This window comes from Ursus maritimus, unplaced genomic scaffold, assembly GCF_017311325.1.
Source record: "Ursus maritimus isolate PB19 unplaced genomic scaffold, ASM1731132v1 scaffold_30, whole genome shotgun sequence".
NCBI classification, from domain to species: domain Eukaryota; kingdom Metazoa; phylum Chordata; class Mammalia; order Carnivora; family Ursidae; genus Ursus; species Ursus maritimus.
Window position 1 is genome coordinate 2,293,297 of NW_024425564.1, and position 16,160 is coordinate 2,309,456.

The 16,160-nt window shown below is 42.9% G+C and overlaps 1 protein-coding gene across 5 annotated transcripts in view; it reads left to right on the forward strand.

The window, feature by feature from the left end:
- The window catches only part of PXT1 (peroxisomal testis enriched protein 1), a 36,495-nt gene that overhangs the window by 9,548 nt on the left and 10,787 nt on the right, over positions 1-16,160 (forward strand). For 3 of the 5 annotated variants that reach the window (XM_040644690.1, XM_040644693.1, XM_040644691.1), the window contains exons 3-4: positions 7,425-7,555; positions 10,978-11,225. In XM_040644690.1, the coding sequence (XP_040500624.1) occupies positions 7,425-7,555; positions 10,978-11,142 (296 nt within the window). In that variant the 3' untranslated portion in view covers positions 11,143-11,225. Of the gene's footprint in view, positions 1-7,424; positions 7,556-10,952; positions 11,226-16,160 lie in introns of those variants that run through there. The other 2 variants (XM_040644692.1, XM_008693388.2) reach the window with 2 other exon arrangements.

Here is a 16,160-nt window from a genome sequence, read left to right on the forward strand (position 1 = left end):
CAGATTCAAATGTTCAAAGTGGTTGAATTTAAAGCACTAGCTAATGGCTTCAAGCTCTCCTAAAAGAAGCTCTTTTCCTCAGCTAAAAGAAAAGGTCCCACTGAGTTTGAGATGAGGCCTTGCGTTCTGGTAAAGGTGGTTTGTCTCTGCAAAGGCGAGGTATGTGTTTTCCAATTTGGAAGCAGATGGTCTGGCGTGTGGAGACGCCGAGACTTCAGAATCTTTCCATTCATTTCTGTCCACCTGTTGTGTCAGCATCCAAAGGTAAAAGGTTGTGCAAGACTCTGGGATTTAGGGCTGGTGGCTCCCAGCAATAAAATCTGTATGTACCGGAATGACTTTTTTCCTCAGAGTAATCACCTCCCGGTCATGAAACAAGGGACGAAAGCTGCGATAGCTTAAAATTTTGCCCAGTCATACAGGTAGAGTACCTGGAGTTGAGCACAGAGGGACAGCCTGTTGAAAGGAACTAAAGAACAATTCCTTCATTTTCAACTTAAGGCACATTAAAATTTGCTTCACATTCAGACCATAAACTTCCTGTATGACCTTTTATTGTTTTCTGGACTTTCTCATTGCCTTTCCTTCTCTTCTGCCACATGATTTAGTTTCCATTTCTTTGAGTTTCCCCCAATTTTCAGCCGTACCAGCTCTTCTAACTTCTAGAGCTTTTCTCTGGCTCCCATCCAGTCTCTCTCTGGGCCTATTGCCCCACCGTCATCCTGGGACTTTCCTTCACGTGGGTTGGGTTCATCTTCTGCTGAATCTTCTGTCTTTCTCTTTCTTGGTTTAGTCATACTCTGTGTTACTGGAATACTCCCTTGGGAAACCTCCTAAGGAATTCCGTGTGGGAGAAAGACTTCCTGAGCCCTTGCAGACCTGCAAATGTCTTCATTCACCTCTCGCATGTGATTGAGAGTTCAGCTAGACATAGACTTTTAGGTTGAAAATAATCTTTTATAAAACTCTTGAGGGCAAAAACGGTTCCTTTATGTTCGGTATGCATTGTTGTTGGGAAGTCAGTGGCCAAACTAATCTGTGTTTCTCTTTGGAGATTTTTAGCATCTCTTATGCCTCGTGTTTTGAAATTTTATTTTATTTTATTTATTTATTTTTTTAAAGATTTTATTTATTTATTTGACAGAGAGAGAGAGAGACAGCCCGCGAGAGAGGGAACACCAGCAGGGGGAGTGGGAGAGGAAGAAGCAGGCTTCCCAGTGGAAGGAGCCTGATGTGGGGCTCGATCCCAGGACTCTGGGATCACGCCCTGAGCCGAAGGCAGACGCTTAACGATTGAGCCACCCAGGTGCCCCTGTTTTGAAATTTTAATATGTTCTGGAAGTGAGGTTTTTACTTCCCCAATTTGTTGTCCTGAGAACTTGGTGGGGCTTGTGTGTGTGCGTGGGTGGGTGGGGGGGCTTTCTAATCTGAAGTTTGGTGTCCTTCAGCTTTGGGAAGCTCTCTTACACTGCTTTGAAAATTGCCCCCTCTATTTCTCTCTGACACTCCCATAAATCAGATGCTCATCTTCCCTTCTTGGCCCTCTGCATCAGTTATCTTTTCTCTCATCTATTTTTCACCTTCTGTTGCTTTTTCCCGAGTGATTTCCTCGACTTTACTTTTCCAGACCATCCATTGTATTTTGAATTTGGCAGTCATATTTTTAAAATCAGAAAGATTTTGTTCTACGATTGTTCTTTCTTTATAGCATTCTCTTTTGTTTCTTGAATGTCGTATTTTCTTAAATCTCTCAAAATGTATACATTAGAATTGGCAAACATTCTCTTCCATTCCCTGAATTACATGTATTTTTCAGGATTAGTTTTCTTTGTTTTTCTAGTATTTCTCTTGCATTCTGTGGTCCTTTTCAATTGCCTAGTGATCCTTTATTTTAAAGAAATATGGACTGGGTAGCTGATGTGGGTTTTTTCTGCTGTTGTGTGAGGAGGACTGTTTTCTTAGGTGGTAGCAGTAGCTAACATTTACATAGTGTCTCTTCATGGTTGGGGCACTGTCTTGTGCAGGCTTAATTTGTGAACTCATTCAGTCAACTCAACAACGTCTCTATGAGGTAGTTACTATGATATTTCATTAGGTTTAATAACATTCTATCAATTGTAAACTATACCATCATTTTGTTTACTACTAAGAAGGTAAATGTTATTGAAATATGACATGCCATGGGTTGTAAAATACATTCTGATTTTGGAGGCATTAAAAAATCTTAGGGTTGATAAAATAATACATTACTATTCCCATCTTACAGTTGGAGAAACTGAGGCATAGAGAGATTAAATAACTTGCCCCGGATTACAGAGTGTTATCTGTAGTGGATTTTACATTCGAACCTAAGTGATCTGGCTTCAGAATGTTACCACTATGCCTAACTGCCTCCCCACTGAGTGATGACTCAAATGGGGGCATAGGAGGGCTCTGAGTTGGGAGAACTTTAGGGAGATGAGTTAGGGAGCTCACTTTCTGGCCCCAGGCCCCCACATGCTAGCACAAGGAGACCTTTAATCTGAGGCATCAACATTCATAAAGAAGCTTTAGCTTTCTCCACAAGATTTGTTCTCTTCCATTAGAGAAGAGTGGCCTGGTTTTTTTTTTTTTTTGCCTGAAGTTTGTGTTAGGTATAGTGGCCTGGGGGTGTCAAGGGTACCATGTGGCACATGCCACATCTCCCTCCCCCAGCCCTGGGGTTTTAGTGGAGTAAACGGGCTTCCAAGCCTCAGGAGCTCCTATGGTGAGGTCTTGCCGCTTTCTCTGCCTGGCTCATTTGTTGGTATCTTGTCTCACCTGCTTTCTGCCTTCCAGAAATATGTACAGGTCTCTCATCTGCTGTTGACCCATCTCCCAATCTTTTCACTGTTGTGGTTTTATTCTTTTTTTATGCATTCATTTTGGTGGTGTCTTGGGAGGGATTAGGAGCAATGGGAGGCCAATGCTTGTGTCCAGGCTTGAGCCAGAAGTCCCTAGACCTCTATTTTTAGTGAACAAAATCAAGATTGTGAAAGCATGGTCACCATAGGAGAAATTAAAATATTCACATTATAGCTAGCAGCAGGGAAACACTTATAAAAGCTTTGAAGCATGTTTGCTTACAAGTTTTCCTAAATTCAACTGAAGGGACAAGTGGTCACAGTTTCTTATGTAGGATTCTCAACACACAGCAATATTTTTTTAAAGTTCCAATACATTGAGGTTTATTATTTGCTTTCTGAGGAAATTATTCTTGCAAAAAGATTAACCATGTGACTGTCCCAAATTTCCCAGTAGGCCATTTAGACTATGATTTTATTTTCAGAACTCCGTGTGGCTATATACATACACACGTTCACACAACTTTTTAGCATAGAGCAAGACACTTTTTCCCTCTGGATATTAAAAATCCAATACTTGGAAAATACAGAGTTTTACTTTTATGTTTAATTCATTCTGGTTATCTTGTCATAAGACCTCTTACTTTCCAATATATGACTATTTCAAAGCTTTGATTTAATAATTTCTTTCCTGAAATCTTACAACATTACTTATAATATGGTGGCATAGCTTTTTTGCTGTGTTAATGTCCATAGGACAGGGATATCAGTTTCTCTTTAGTCAGCAAATAATGCTGACTAGACAGGTTGAGTACAGCAGAGCCTTGAAGCCATTTTGCATTCAACTTTTTAAAAAAAATATTTATTTATTTGAGTCATGACCTGAGCTGAAGGCAGACACTTAACGACTGAGCCACCCAGGTGCCCCTGCATTCAACCTTTAAGAGGAATGGGTAAATGACCAGAACCAAAACACAAGCCACTGGTACCAGGAACCTAATTTTTATTTTATTTTATCGTTTAAAAAAGATTTTATTTTTATTTACTAATTTTTTTAAAAGATTTTTATTTTTAAGTAATATCTATACCCAGCATGGCGCTTGAACTCACAACCCCAAGATCAAGAGTCACATGCCCCATCAACTGAGCCAGCCAAGCACCCCAGGAACCTAATTTTTAAATTTCACTTTCAGAGTCTGTCCTGAAGCCGATTTCCCACACAGTTTTCCCTACCTTTGACAGCTCTGTACAATGATAATTGACATGGATATTGGTGATTATTCATTTGGTTGCAGGGAAGAGAAACCTACACTGGGCACCTCCAAAAAGCTGTGGTTTCCCATGAGGACACTTATGAAATAGAACTGAACTTAGAGGGGTCAAGTTCTGAGGCAGTTCTGGAGCCAGTCTTTTTTTTTTTTTTGAGTCTTGCTTTCCTAATATGTGTTCGGTTAGTTCTTCTCTGTCGGCAAGTTTCCTCCATCTTTCCTTTAAATGTTTCCTTGCCTTTCATAATTTTTGCTTGCAAATGGATTTGATTTACCCTAGGCCCAACGTAATCCTGTAACATTCCTGGTCCCACTGCCGATTTTTTCCTTAGTCTCCTGAACGTTGAACACAGAGGAAGGGACCCTGTTCTCTTTAGGGGCTAGGTTCTGACTACCTGGCCAGCCAATGGATTAAATGCTCTTGGGTCAGGTATCCATCTCTGATCTAAATAGCGTGGCCCGGGGTTGGGGTGGGGACATGGAAGAAGGAGCTTGATTGCTTAGGCAACACGGCAGATTCTTTTGGAAGGGGGTGTGGGCAAGTCAGACAATGATTGGCATCTTTAATGAAGGGTCCCTAAGGTGTGTTTCAGGATTCAGAATCATCGTCATCATCAACGCACAGATACACACACATACACACACACACACAGAGTCCTATTCTGTATACCATCGTTAACCAAGTAACAGTGCCCATTAGTACATTTTAGAAGGCAATTTTCTCTTTTTTAAAAATATTTTATTTATTTGAGAGAGAGAGTGCGACAGAGCGAGCATGAGCAGAGGGAGGGACAGAGGGAGAGGGAGAAGCAGACTCCCCACTGAGTGTAGAGCCCGACACAGGACTCAATCCCAGAACCCGAGATCAGGACCTGAGCCGAAGTCAGACGCGTTAAGCCACCTAGGTGCCCTGAAAAGGAAATTTTCAACAAGCATTGAAAGACGGTTAGGAGACACTGTTTCTCCTGATTCCCCCTTTATCTCTCTGACTATTGCTTCTCATGTTTGGGGGCTTTTGGTCCTTTGCTTACCTTGTTAAGCATTAATCTTATCCATCAGCTATATAAACTCTGGAAGATCTCACCCACTCCTGCATTTTTATTGAATAAAGAAATGAAACTCTTAAATCTTTGAGTTCTGACATTCCTTGAGCTTTAGATATATATATATATATATATATATATATATTTTTTTTTTTTTTTGCGTCAGATATATCCCAGATGCCCACTAAGATGTCCTACAGGGATCTCAAATTTATAAATGAATTTAAATGACCATCTTCCTTTTCAACCTGCCTCCTCTGCCTTCCATACCAGTCCTCCCTCGACCCTCATTCTCTGAATAGGCTGATGGTGCCCCCACCTTCCCAGTGTCCCGAGCTGGAAAAGTAAGAAGTTCCTTTTCCCCTCACTTTTCTCAGCGAATCTATTGTCAAATTCCAGCCTATTCTGCTTCCTAAATATTTACAGACTCTGTTCTCATCACCCCGCCCCTGTTAGACTACTTCAGGTTAGTATTAACTAGTTCAGGCCCTGTATGCTGAGGTGTAAGAGGGTGGGCTCTGCAGCCAGGCAGACCTGGGTTTAAATCCTGGCTCTCACACTTACGAGCTTGCAAACCCTGGGCAAATAACTCAACCCCTCTAAACACCAGTCCTCAAGCCTGGCTGCCCATGGGAACCACCTGAGGAGCCTTAAATAAAATACTGATGCTTGGCTCACCTGATTTCACTGGAATGGAGTGAGGCCTGAACAGTGGGAATTTTAAAAGCCTCCCCAAGGGATTCCAAGGTGGAGCCAACTTTGAAAAGCGTGCTCTAACCCATGGCTCTCTCATCTGTAGCATGGGGTGATGACCGCATGGGGTCCTTGTGAGGGAGTAGTCCGTAAGACGTGTGCGGTCTGGTGTGTGGGAAGCATGCTAGTTATTGTAAGGCAACTCCTTATCTCTCTCTGCAGCACTTTGCAGCAGCCTCTTCATGCATTCCCTGCCTTCAGTCTTACCCATCTCCACTCCGATCCTGGAGGGAAAGAGCTAGAAGCCAATCTGATCCTGTCATCTCCTGCCTAAAACCCTTCTGTGGGTCCCCTGCTCTACTGGAGAGAGTGGAAGGTCTGGTTCGCCACTCCTCCCCAGCTGGCCCCGCCCCCGCCTCGCCCTTCTCCTGGCTAATTCTTCGTCCTTCATTCTCCAAGACTGACTTCTGTTATCATTTTCTCTGGGACATCCGCCCTGACTCCGCTGTGTAGACCTTGCTCTTACTACATGTAACATGTTGAATTGTAGTTTGTGTCTCTCTCCTGCTAGACTTTTTTGAGGACAGGGCTTATTCTTCTCAGTACAAAGACTGAAAAATCAAAGTCCTCAAATTGTATTGAAACGAAATAGGTTCAGTGCAAAATTTGGCGTATCTATGAAGCCATACTTAAATCTACTTTAGCCCAAATTTATTTCCTCCTCCTCTGTATTCCGGAAGCACTTGGTAATTGTTTCATCCCTAACCAGTGGGTTGTAAGCAACTTAAGGACAGAAATCTTGTCTTTATTAAGTTCCCCAAAGCAGCCAGCACAGTGGTTTACTGATAGTGTTGCTTAAAAACACTCATTGGTTGTTGGAAGCTAATAAGGTTTGGAAGAACTCATTCAAGGACCATGGATATAAGCATGAAGTAGAAAAATCTATTTTACAAAACTATAAAGATACAGACCTGTGCTGTCCAGTACAATAACTACTGTGTTTGCTTCCTGAGCGCATGAAATGTGGCCCGTTGAGGAACTGAATTTTAAGTTTTATTTATTTATAATTTATTTAAGTTTAAAAACTGATGCTTGTTTTCATTGTTATAACACTTTTAAGTACGTCTGAAACAACTTGGTTGTATGAATCGACCTTTTAATCTGTAAATTTCATGAAATCTAAATACAGATCAAGATTTTCCCCCTGGAAAGCAGGACAGCACCTGGACTGAGAGTTGCTGTAGGTATTTTGCTGGATTTGAAAGACTTAAGTATAATAAAAAGAATGCAAAAATATCGGTAATAATTTCGTATTGATTATATGCTTAATGATAATACTTTGGATACATCATCTTAAGTAAAATATATTACTGATGTTCTTACTAGATGTTACTACTAGAAAATTTGAAATTAGTTTGTGGTTTCAATTATATCTTTATTGAACAGAGCTAATCCATTCCAATACAAGACTTTGCTTTTCTATATCATTGATGATGAGACTTTATCCCTCTCGTTGTCTAAGACGGTGTTTAGTGACTAGTGGTGAGTGATGTATAGATAGCTCATAATCTCCTTTGAACTCTTTTCTGTCAACGTAGGCCACCATCCGCCTTCTCAGCCCAAGGAGAGTAGCGTTGGCCAGAACCATCACCAGGAGGAAATAATCCACAAGCTGGCCATGCAGTTGAGAAACATCGGGGACAGCATCGATTGTAGGATGGTTCAAGAGGTGAGTCTTCGGTTTCCCCAGCAACGGCCAGTCAGGTAGCAAGAAAGAGCAAACAGAACAGTGGCTGTCCAGTGGCCGGGACGCCCAGGAATTAGCAGAACACATGGATTAATAACGTCCAGATCGTGAAACATTAGATCTGAAAATCGTGACCCCGAGTCAAAGCCAGTATTTGATCTCAGACTTGCTACTCAAACGGTGGTCCACGGACAGCTAGACGGCCGCGGCAGCAGCGTTTGGCAGCTGGACAAATGCGCAAAATCTCGGGCCCCGGCCTCAGTGCTGGAATCAGAGTCTACTTTTTTTTACACACACCCCAGGAGATCTACGTGCACACTGAAGTGTGAGGAACATTGCTCTGCACCCTCAAACTAGGGTGCATATTAGAGTCACCTGTGCCGTTGTAAGAACTGCTGCCGCCTGGGCCCCACCTTGAGAGATTCGGATTGAAGGGGCCTAGAGGCGTGGCCTGGGCGGCAGGCGCTGGAAAAGCTCCCCAGGGGAATCCAGTGCTCAGTCAGGGAGGAAAAGCCTTTGCCTTAGTGGCGCTTTTCCTCCTCGAACCAACCAGACGTGATGATCTGAGCCCGACTCCTGCTGATTTCTTTGCTTCTCCCGATTATTATGAGAGACACTGAGGGAAAACAGGAAAGAAGAATGATGACTGTTTGATGTCTTAGAGGTGTTCAAGTCCACTGGAACAACCTATAGTCGGCAGCAGAGCGAGAATGATATGTGGGCTCCATGGTGGGGGGCGGGGGGGCCCTCAGAGCCCAACTACTACTTCTTCTTCTTCTTCTTCTTTTTTTTTTGAAGATTTTATTTGAGAGAGAGAGAGATCAGGAGCAGGGTAGAGAGAGAAGCAGGCTCCTGCTGAGCAGGGAGTCCTATGTGGGGCTCCATCCCAAGGCCCTGGGATCATGACCTGAGCCAAAGGCAGACGCTTAATGGCCTGAGCCACCAGGCGCCCCAGAGCCCAACTTCTTTCCCTCAGAGGGACCTGTCCTGTGATGATCTCTTGCTCATCACTGCTGCTGCCATCAGCTGGCTTCAGGGGGTGCCATGTCCTCTTTTACGGTCTGGTTCAAAGGTGGACCACACTCAGCCTTTCCCTCAGATAAAACATTCCCTGAAATGAACGAAAGGTCCCAACAGTATCACACTGCCACAGATAAGGAAACAAAGAGGAAATAAACACAGAGAGTCAAATACAATATTTGATGGACCAACTTCATTCAGACACATTTTATTTAGTGCTTACTATATGCTAGACTCAGTTCCAGGCGTTGGTAGCTAGAGCAGAGAGCAGGACAGAAGATGGGGCTGCTCTCCTTGAACTTGTAACGTAGGAGGGAGACAGGAATGCGGTTGTCTAGTCAGACAGGGATGCAGGCTCAAAGCCGGGTTGGGGATGCTGAGTGATGCAGAGTGACTTTGGGGAAGGCCTCCCGTGAGGAGGCAATATTTGAGCGGAGACTGGCAGTCAGGGAGTGAGCCATGGGAACACCTGGGGGAAAAGTGTTTCAGGCAGGGTGAGAGGGAGTGCAAAGCCCTTGTGATAGGAATAGGCTTGAGGCACAGCTAGGAGGCCAGAGTGTCTGGAGTAGAATGAGTTGAAGTCCAGAAGTTGGCCTCAGTCTTAGAGGCAGGGGTAATGCATCTGTGTTTTACCCTACGTATGAGGGAAGCTTCTGGGGGAAGGAGAGCAGAGAGTACCATAAGCTGGTTTACATTTAGAATGGGGACTGACTGTCCGTGCAGAGAATAGGCTGTTGTGAAAATCAAATGAGATAATCCGTGTAAATCACTTAGCACAGACCCTGACCTATAGAAAATGATCACTAAATGTTATCTCAGCCAAAAAATTAGTTTGTTTTCCGCCTTTGCCCTTTCCGTAGTTGGAGCTGACCACCTCTTTGCTATGAGTCCTTTATCACGGCAGACTCCCGATAGTCCCCATTTCCCTTCTAGACTACAGTCTCTTCCCTAGGAAAGTTTTCACTGACGACTGTACTTTATGAATTCTAGAAAGGTCCTTAGCTCAATGTTCCTGCGTCTTTATCTGCTAACTCTGAGTAATTTTTTCCTCTGAAGAAGAGAGAACAACGGGGGGCAAATCACAACACCTGTTTTCTATATTTGCCTCAACCCAGTCAAGAGGGCACTGCTCTGTGTAGCCTACTATTAAATTTCTCTTCCTTTCCTTTCCTTTCCTTTTCTTCCCTCTCCTCTCCTCTCCTCTCCTCTCCTCTCCTCTCCTGTCCTCTCTTTTCCTCTCCTTTCCTTCCCTCTCTTTGAAGTTGTAACTTACTTATGTCTTAAATTTATGCCTACAGCTTAATACAGTTCAGTGTTAATTGAACTCCCCTGGGTTTTTATTTTTATTTATTTTTTTTAAAGATTTTATTTATTTATTCAACAGAGATAGAGACAGCCGGCAAGAGAGGGAACACAAGCAGGGGGAGTGGGAGAGGAAGAAGCAGGCGCATAGCAGAGGAGCCTGATGTGGGGCTCGATCCCAGAACGCCGGGAACACGCCCTGAGCTGAAGGCAGACGCTTAACCGCTGGGCCACCCAGGCGCCCCTCCCCCGGGTTTTTAAAAAATAAATAACTTTCTGGAAAAATAAAATTCACATACTGTACAGTTCACCTGTTGAGACCGTACAATGAATGGTTTTCAGAACATTCACAGAGCTGTGCAACCATCATCAGAATCAACTTTAGAGCATTTTCATCGCCCCAGAAAGACACCCAGACCCAATAATTAATAGTCACTTCTATTTCCTCCCACTTTTGCTCCCAGCCCCACCCAACTCCTTTCTGTCTCCATGGATTTACCTGTTCTGAACGCTTCATGTAAGTGGACTAATGCAACATGCCGCCTTCCGTGTCTGGCTTCTTTCACTTAGCACGTTCTTTTCAAGGTTCATCCATATTGTAACACCTATCAGTATTCTCTCTTTCTTTCTTTCTTTCTTTCTTTCTGTCTGTCTGTCTGTCTGTCTTTCTTTCGTACAGATTTTATTTATTTGAGCATGAGTCGGTGGGGGGGCGCAGGGAGGACCAGACCCCCGGCTGAGCAAGGAGCCCGATGCGGGGCTCGATCCCAGGACCCTGGGATCATGACCTGAGCCGAAGGCAGACACTCAACAGACTGAGCCACCCAGACGCCCTATTCTATTGCTTTTTATTGCTGAATATTATTCCGCTGTATGTATTATCCATTCATCAGTTGATGGACATTTTGGTTGTTTCAACTTTTTGACTGGTATGAATGGCGATGCCATGAACATTTGTGTAGAAGTTTTTGTGTAGACGGGTTTTCAGTTCTTCGTGGAGCGTATCCAGGAATGGAATTGCTGAGTCACGGGGCAACTTTATGTTTAACTTTTTGAGGAACTTCCCGGACGGTTTTCCACAGTGGCTGCACCATTTCACATTGTGGCCCAGCAGCAGGATGTGCGGTGACGGTTCTTCCACCTCCTTGTCAGCATTTGTTGTCGACCGACTTTTCTATCATGGCCAGCCTGGCGGGTGCGCGGCGGAGTCTCACTCTGGTTTGCGTCGGCACGGCCCTGATGGTTAGTGTTGTGTAGTTTCGTATGTGCTTACTGCCCATTTGTATATCTCTTTGGAGAAATGTCTATTCATTTCCGTTGCGCATTTTAAAATTGGGTTATTTGTCTTTTTATGATTGAGTTGTAGGAGTTCTTTATACACTCTAGTTGTAAGCTCCTTATCAAATATATTATTTGCACATTTTCTCCCATTTTCACTTTTTTTTTTTTAAAGATTTTATTTATTTATTCGACAGAGATAGAGACAGCCAGCGAGAGAGGGAACACAAGCAGGGGGAGTGGGAGAGGAAGAAGCAGGCTCACAGCAGAAGAGCCTGATGTGGGGCTCAATCCCATAACGCCAGAATCACGCCCTGAGCCGAAGGCAGACGCTTAACCGCTGTGCCACCCAGGTGCCCCTCCCATTTTCACTTTTTTGACGGTGTTCTTTGAAGCACAGAACAAAGTTCTATTTATCTATTTTTTCTTTTGTTTCTACTGCTTTTATGGTCATATCTAAGAAACCATTGCCTAACCCTAAGTCATGAAGATTTGCACTGACGTGGTCTTCTAAGAGATCTATAGTTTAAGGTCTTGAATTTAGGTCTTTGATCCATTTGGAGCTAGTTTTTTTTTTTTTTTTAAGATTTTATTTATTTATTTGACAGAGAGAGACACAGCCAGTGAGAGAGGGAACACAAGCAGGGGGAGTGGGAGAGAAAGACACAGGCTCCCAGCAGAGCAGGGAGCCCGATGCGGGGCTCGATCCCAGGACCCTGGGATCATGCCCTGAGCCGAAGGCAGATGCTTAACGACTGAGCCACCCAGGGTACCGGGCGAGCTTTTTCCTCAGAGTAATCACCTCCCGGTCATGAAGACAAGGACGAAAGCTGCGATAGCTTAAAATTTTGCCCAGTCATACAGGTAGAGTACCTGGAGTTGAGCACAGAGGGACAGCCTGTTGAAAGAACTAAGAACAATTCCTTCATTTTCAACTTAAGGCACATTAAAATTTGCTTCACATTCAGACCATAAACTTCCTGTATGACCCTTTATTGTTTTCTGGACTTTCTCATTGCCTTTCCTTCTCTTCTGCCACATGATTTAGTTTCACATTTCTTTGAGTTTCCCCCAATTTTCAGCCCGTACCAGCTCTTCTAACTTCTAGAGCTTTTCTCTGGCCCCATCAGTCTCTCTCTGGGCCTATTGCCCCACCGTCATCCTGGGACTTTCCTTCACGTGAGTTGGGTTCATCTTCTGCTGAATCTTCTGTCTTTCTCTTTCTTGAGTTTAGTCATACTCTGTGTTACTGGAATACTCCCTTGGAAGGCCTCCTAAGGAATTCCGTGTGGGAGAAAGACTTCCCTGAGCCTTGCAGACCGCAAATGTCTTCATTCACCTCTCGCATGTGATTGAGAGTTCAGCTAGACATAGACTTTTAGGTTGAAAATAATCTTTTATAAAACTCTTGAGGGCAAAAACGGTTCCTTTATGTTCGGTTATGCATTGTTGTTGGGAAGTCAGTGGCCAAACTAATCTGTGTTTCTCTTTGGAGATTTTTAGCATCTCTTATGCCTCGTGTTTTGAAATTTTATTTTTATTTTATTTATTTATTTTTTTAAAGATTTTATTTATTTATTTGACAGAGAGAGAGAGTGACCAGCAGAGAAGGGAACACATGCTTGGGGAGTGGGAGAGGAAGAAGCAGGCTCCCAGTGGAGGAGCTTGATGGGAGCTCGATCCAGGACTCTGGGATCACGCCTGAGCCGAGAGCAGACGCTTAACGATTGAGCCACCCAGGTGCCCCTGTTTTGAAATTAATATGTTCTGGAAGTGAGGTTTTACTTCCCCAATTTGTTGTCCTGAGAACTTGGTGGGGCTTGTGTGTGTGCGTGGGTGGGTGGGGGGCTTTCTAATCTGAAGTTTGGTGTCCTTCAGCTTTGGGAAGCTCTGTTACACTGCTTTGAAAATTGCCCCCTCTATTTCTCTCTGACACTCCCTATAAATCAGATGCTCATCTTCCTTCTTGGCCCTCTGCATCAGTTATCTTTTCTCTCATCTATTTTTCACCTTCTGTTGCTTTTTCCGAGTGATTTCCTCGACTTTACTTTTCAGACCATCCATTGTATTTTGAATTTGGCAGTCATATTTTTAAAATCAGAAAGATTTTGTTCTACGATTGTTCTTTCTTTATAGCATTCTCTTTTGTTTCTTGAATGTCGTATTTTTCTTAAATCTCTCAAAATGTATACATTAGAATTGTAAACATTCTCTTCCATTCCCTGAATTACATGTATTTTTCAGGATTAGTTTCTTTGTTTTTCTAGTATTTCTCTTGCATTCTGTGGTCCTTTTCAATTGCCTAGTGATCCTTTATTTTTAAGAAATATGGACTGGGTAGCTGATGTGGGTTTTTCTGCTGTTGTGTGAGGAGGACTGTTTTCTTGGAATTGGTAGCAGTAGCTAACATTTACGTAGTGTCTCTTCATGGTTGGGGCACTGTCTTGTGCAGGCTTAATTTGTGAACTCATTCAGTCAACTCAACAATGTCTCTATGAGGTAGTTTACTATGATATTTCATTAGGTTTAATAACATTCTATCAATTGTAAACTATACCATCATTTTGTTTACTACTAAGAAGGTAAATGTTATTGAAATATGACATGCCATGGGTTGTAAAATACATTCTGATTTTTGGAGGCATTAAAAATCTTAGGGTTGATAAAATAATACATTACTATTCCCATCTTACAGTTGGAGAAACTGAGGCATAGAGAGATTAAATAACTTGCCCCGGATTACAGAGTGTTATCTGTAGTGGATTTTACATTCGAACCTAAGTGATCTGGCCAGAATGTTACCACTATGCCTAACTCCCCCACTGAGTGATGACTCAAATGGGGGGCATAGGAGGCTCTGGTTGGGAGAACTTTGGGAGATGAGTTAGGGAGCTCACTTTCTGGCCCCAGGCCCCACATGCTAACTAAAGGAGACCTTTAATCTGAGGCATATAACATTCATAAAGAAGCTAGCTTTCTCCACAAGATTTGTTCTCTTCCATTAGAGAAGAGTGGCCTGGTTTTTTTTTTTTGCCTGAAGTTTGTGTTAGGTATAGTGGCCTGGGGGTGTCACAAGGGGTACCATGTGGCACATGCCCATCTCCCTCCCAGCCTGGGGTTTAGTGGAGTAAACGGGCTTCCAAGCCTCAGGAGCTCCTATGGTGAGGTCTTGCCGCTTTCTCTGCCTGGCTCATTTGTGGTATCTTGTCTCACCTGCTTTCTGCCTTCCAGAAATATGTACAGGTCTCTCATCTGCTGTTGACCCATCTCCCAATCTTTTCACTGTTGTGGTTTTATTCTTTTTTATGCATTCATTTTGGTGGTGTCTTGGAGGGATTAGGAGCAATGGGAGGCCAATGTGCTTGTGTCAGGCTTGAGCCAGAAGTCTCTAGACCTCTATTTTAGTGAACAAAATCAAGATTGTGAAAGCATAAAATTGACCATAGGAGAAATTGAAATATTCAATTATAGCTAGCAGCAGGGAAACACTTATAAAAGCTTTGAAGCATGTTTGCTTACAAGTTTTCTAAATTCAACTGAAGGGACAAGTGTACAGTTTCTTATGTAGGATTCTCAACACACAGCAATATTTTTTTAAAGTTCCAATACATTGAGGGTTTATTATTTGCTTTCTGAGGAAATTATTCTTGCAAAGATTAACCATGTGACTGTCCCAAATTTCCCAGTAGGCCATTTAGACTAGCAGTTTTATTTTCAGAACTCAGTGTGGCTATATACATACACACGTTCACACACTTTTTAGCATAGAGCAAGACACTTTTTTCCCTCTGGATATTAAAAATCCAATACTTGGAAAATACAGAGTTTTACTTTTTATGTTTAATTCATTCTGGTTATCTTGTCGCAATACTCTTACTTTCAATATATGACTATTTCAAAGCTTTGATTTAATAATTTCTTTCCTGAAATCTTACAACATTACTTATAATATGGTGGCATAGCTTTTTGCTGTGTTAATGTCCATAGGACAGGGATATCAGTTTCTCTTTAGTCAGCAAATAATGCTGACTAACAGGTTAGATACAGCAGAGCCTTGAAGCCATTTTGCATTCAACTTTTTAAAAAAAAAATATTTATTTATTGAGAGAGAGAGCGGAGCGCATGGCGAGCATGTGACAAGCAGGGAGGGGGTGGGGGGTGGAGGAGGGAGGGCAGAAGGGAGGGAGAAGCAGGCTTCCGCTGAGCAGGAGCCAGGCAAAGAGCTCAATCCCAGGACCCGGGATCATGACCTGAGCTGAAGGCAGCCCCGCGACTGAGCCACCCAGATTGCCCCTGCAGTTCAGCCTTTAGAGGAATGGGTAAATGACCAGAACCAAAACACAAGCCACTGGTACCAGGAACCTAATTTTTATTTTATTTTATCGTTTAAAAAAGATTTTATTTTTATTTACTAATTTTTAAAGATTTTTAACCCAAGTAATATCTATACCCAGCATGCGCTTGAACTCACAACCCCAAGATCAAGTCATGCCCCATCAACTAGCAGCCAAGCACCCCAGGAACCTAATTTTTAAATTTCACTTTCAGAGTCATCAAGCGATTTCCACACAGTTTTCCCTACATTTGACAGCTCTGTACAATGATAATTGACATGGATATTGGTGATTATTCATTTGGTTGCAGGAAGAGAAACCTACACTGGGCACCTCCAAAGCTGTGGTTTCCCATGAGGACACTTTGAAATAGAACTGAACTTAAGAGGGTCAAGTTCAGGGCACAGTTCTGGGCCAGTCTTTTTTTTTTTTTTTGAGTCTTGCTTTCCTAATATGTGTTCGGTTAGTTCTTCTCTGTCACAGTTTCCTCCATCTTTCCTTTAAATGTTTCCTTGCCTTTCATAATTTTTGCTTGCAAATGGTTTGATTTACCCTAGGCCCAACGTAATCCTGTAAACATTCCTGGTCCCACTGCCGATTTTTCCTTAGTCTCCTGAGCGTTGAACACAGAGGAAGGGACCCTGTTCTCTTTA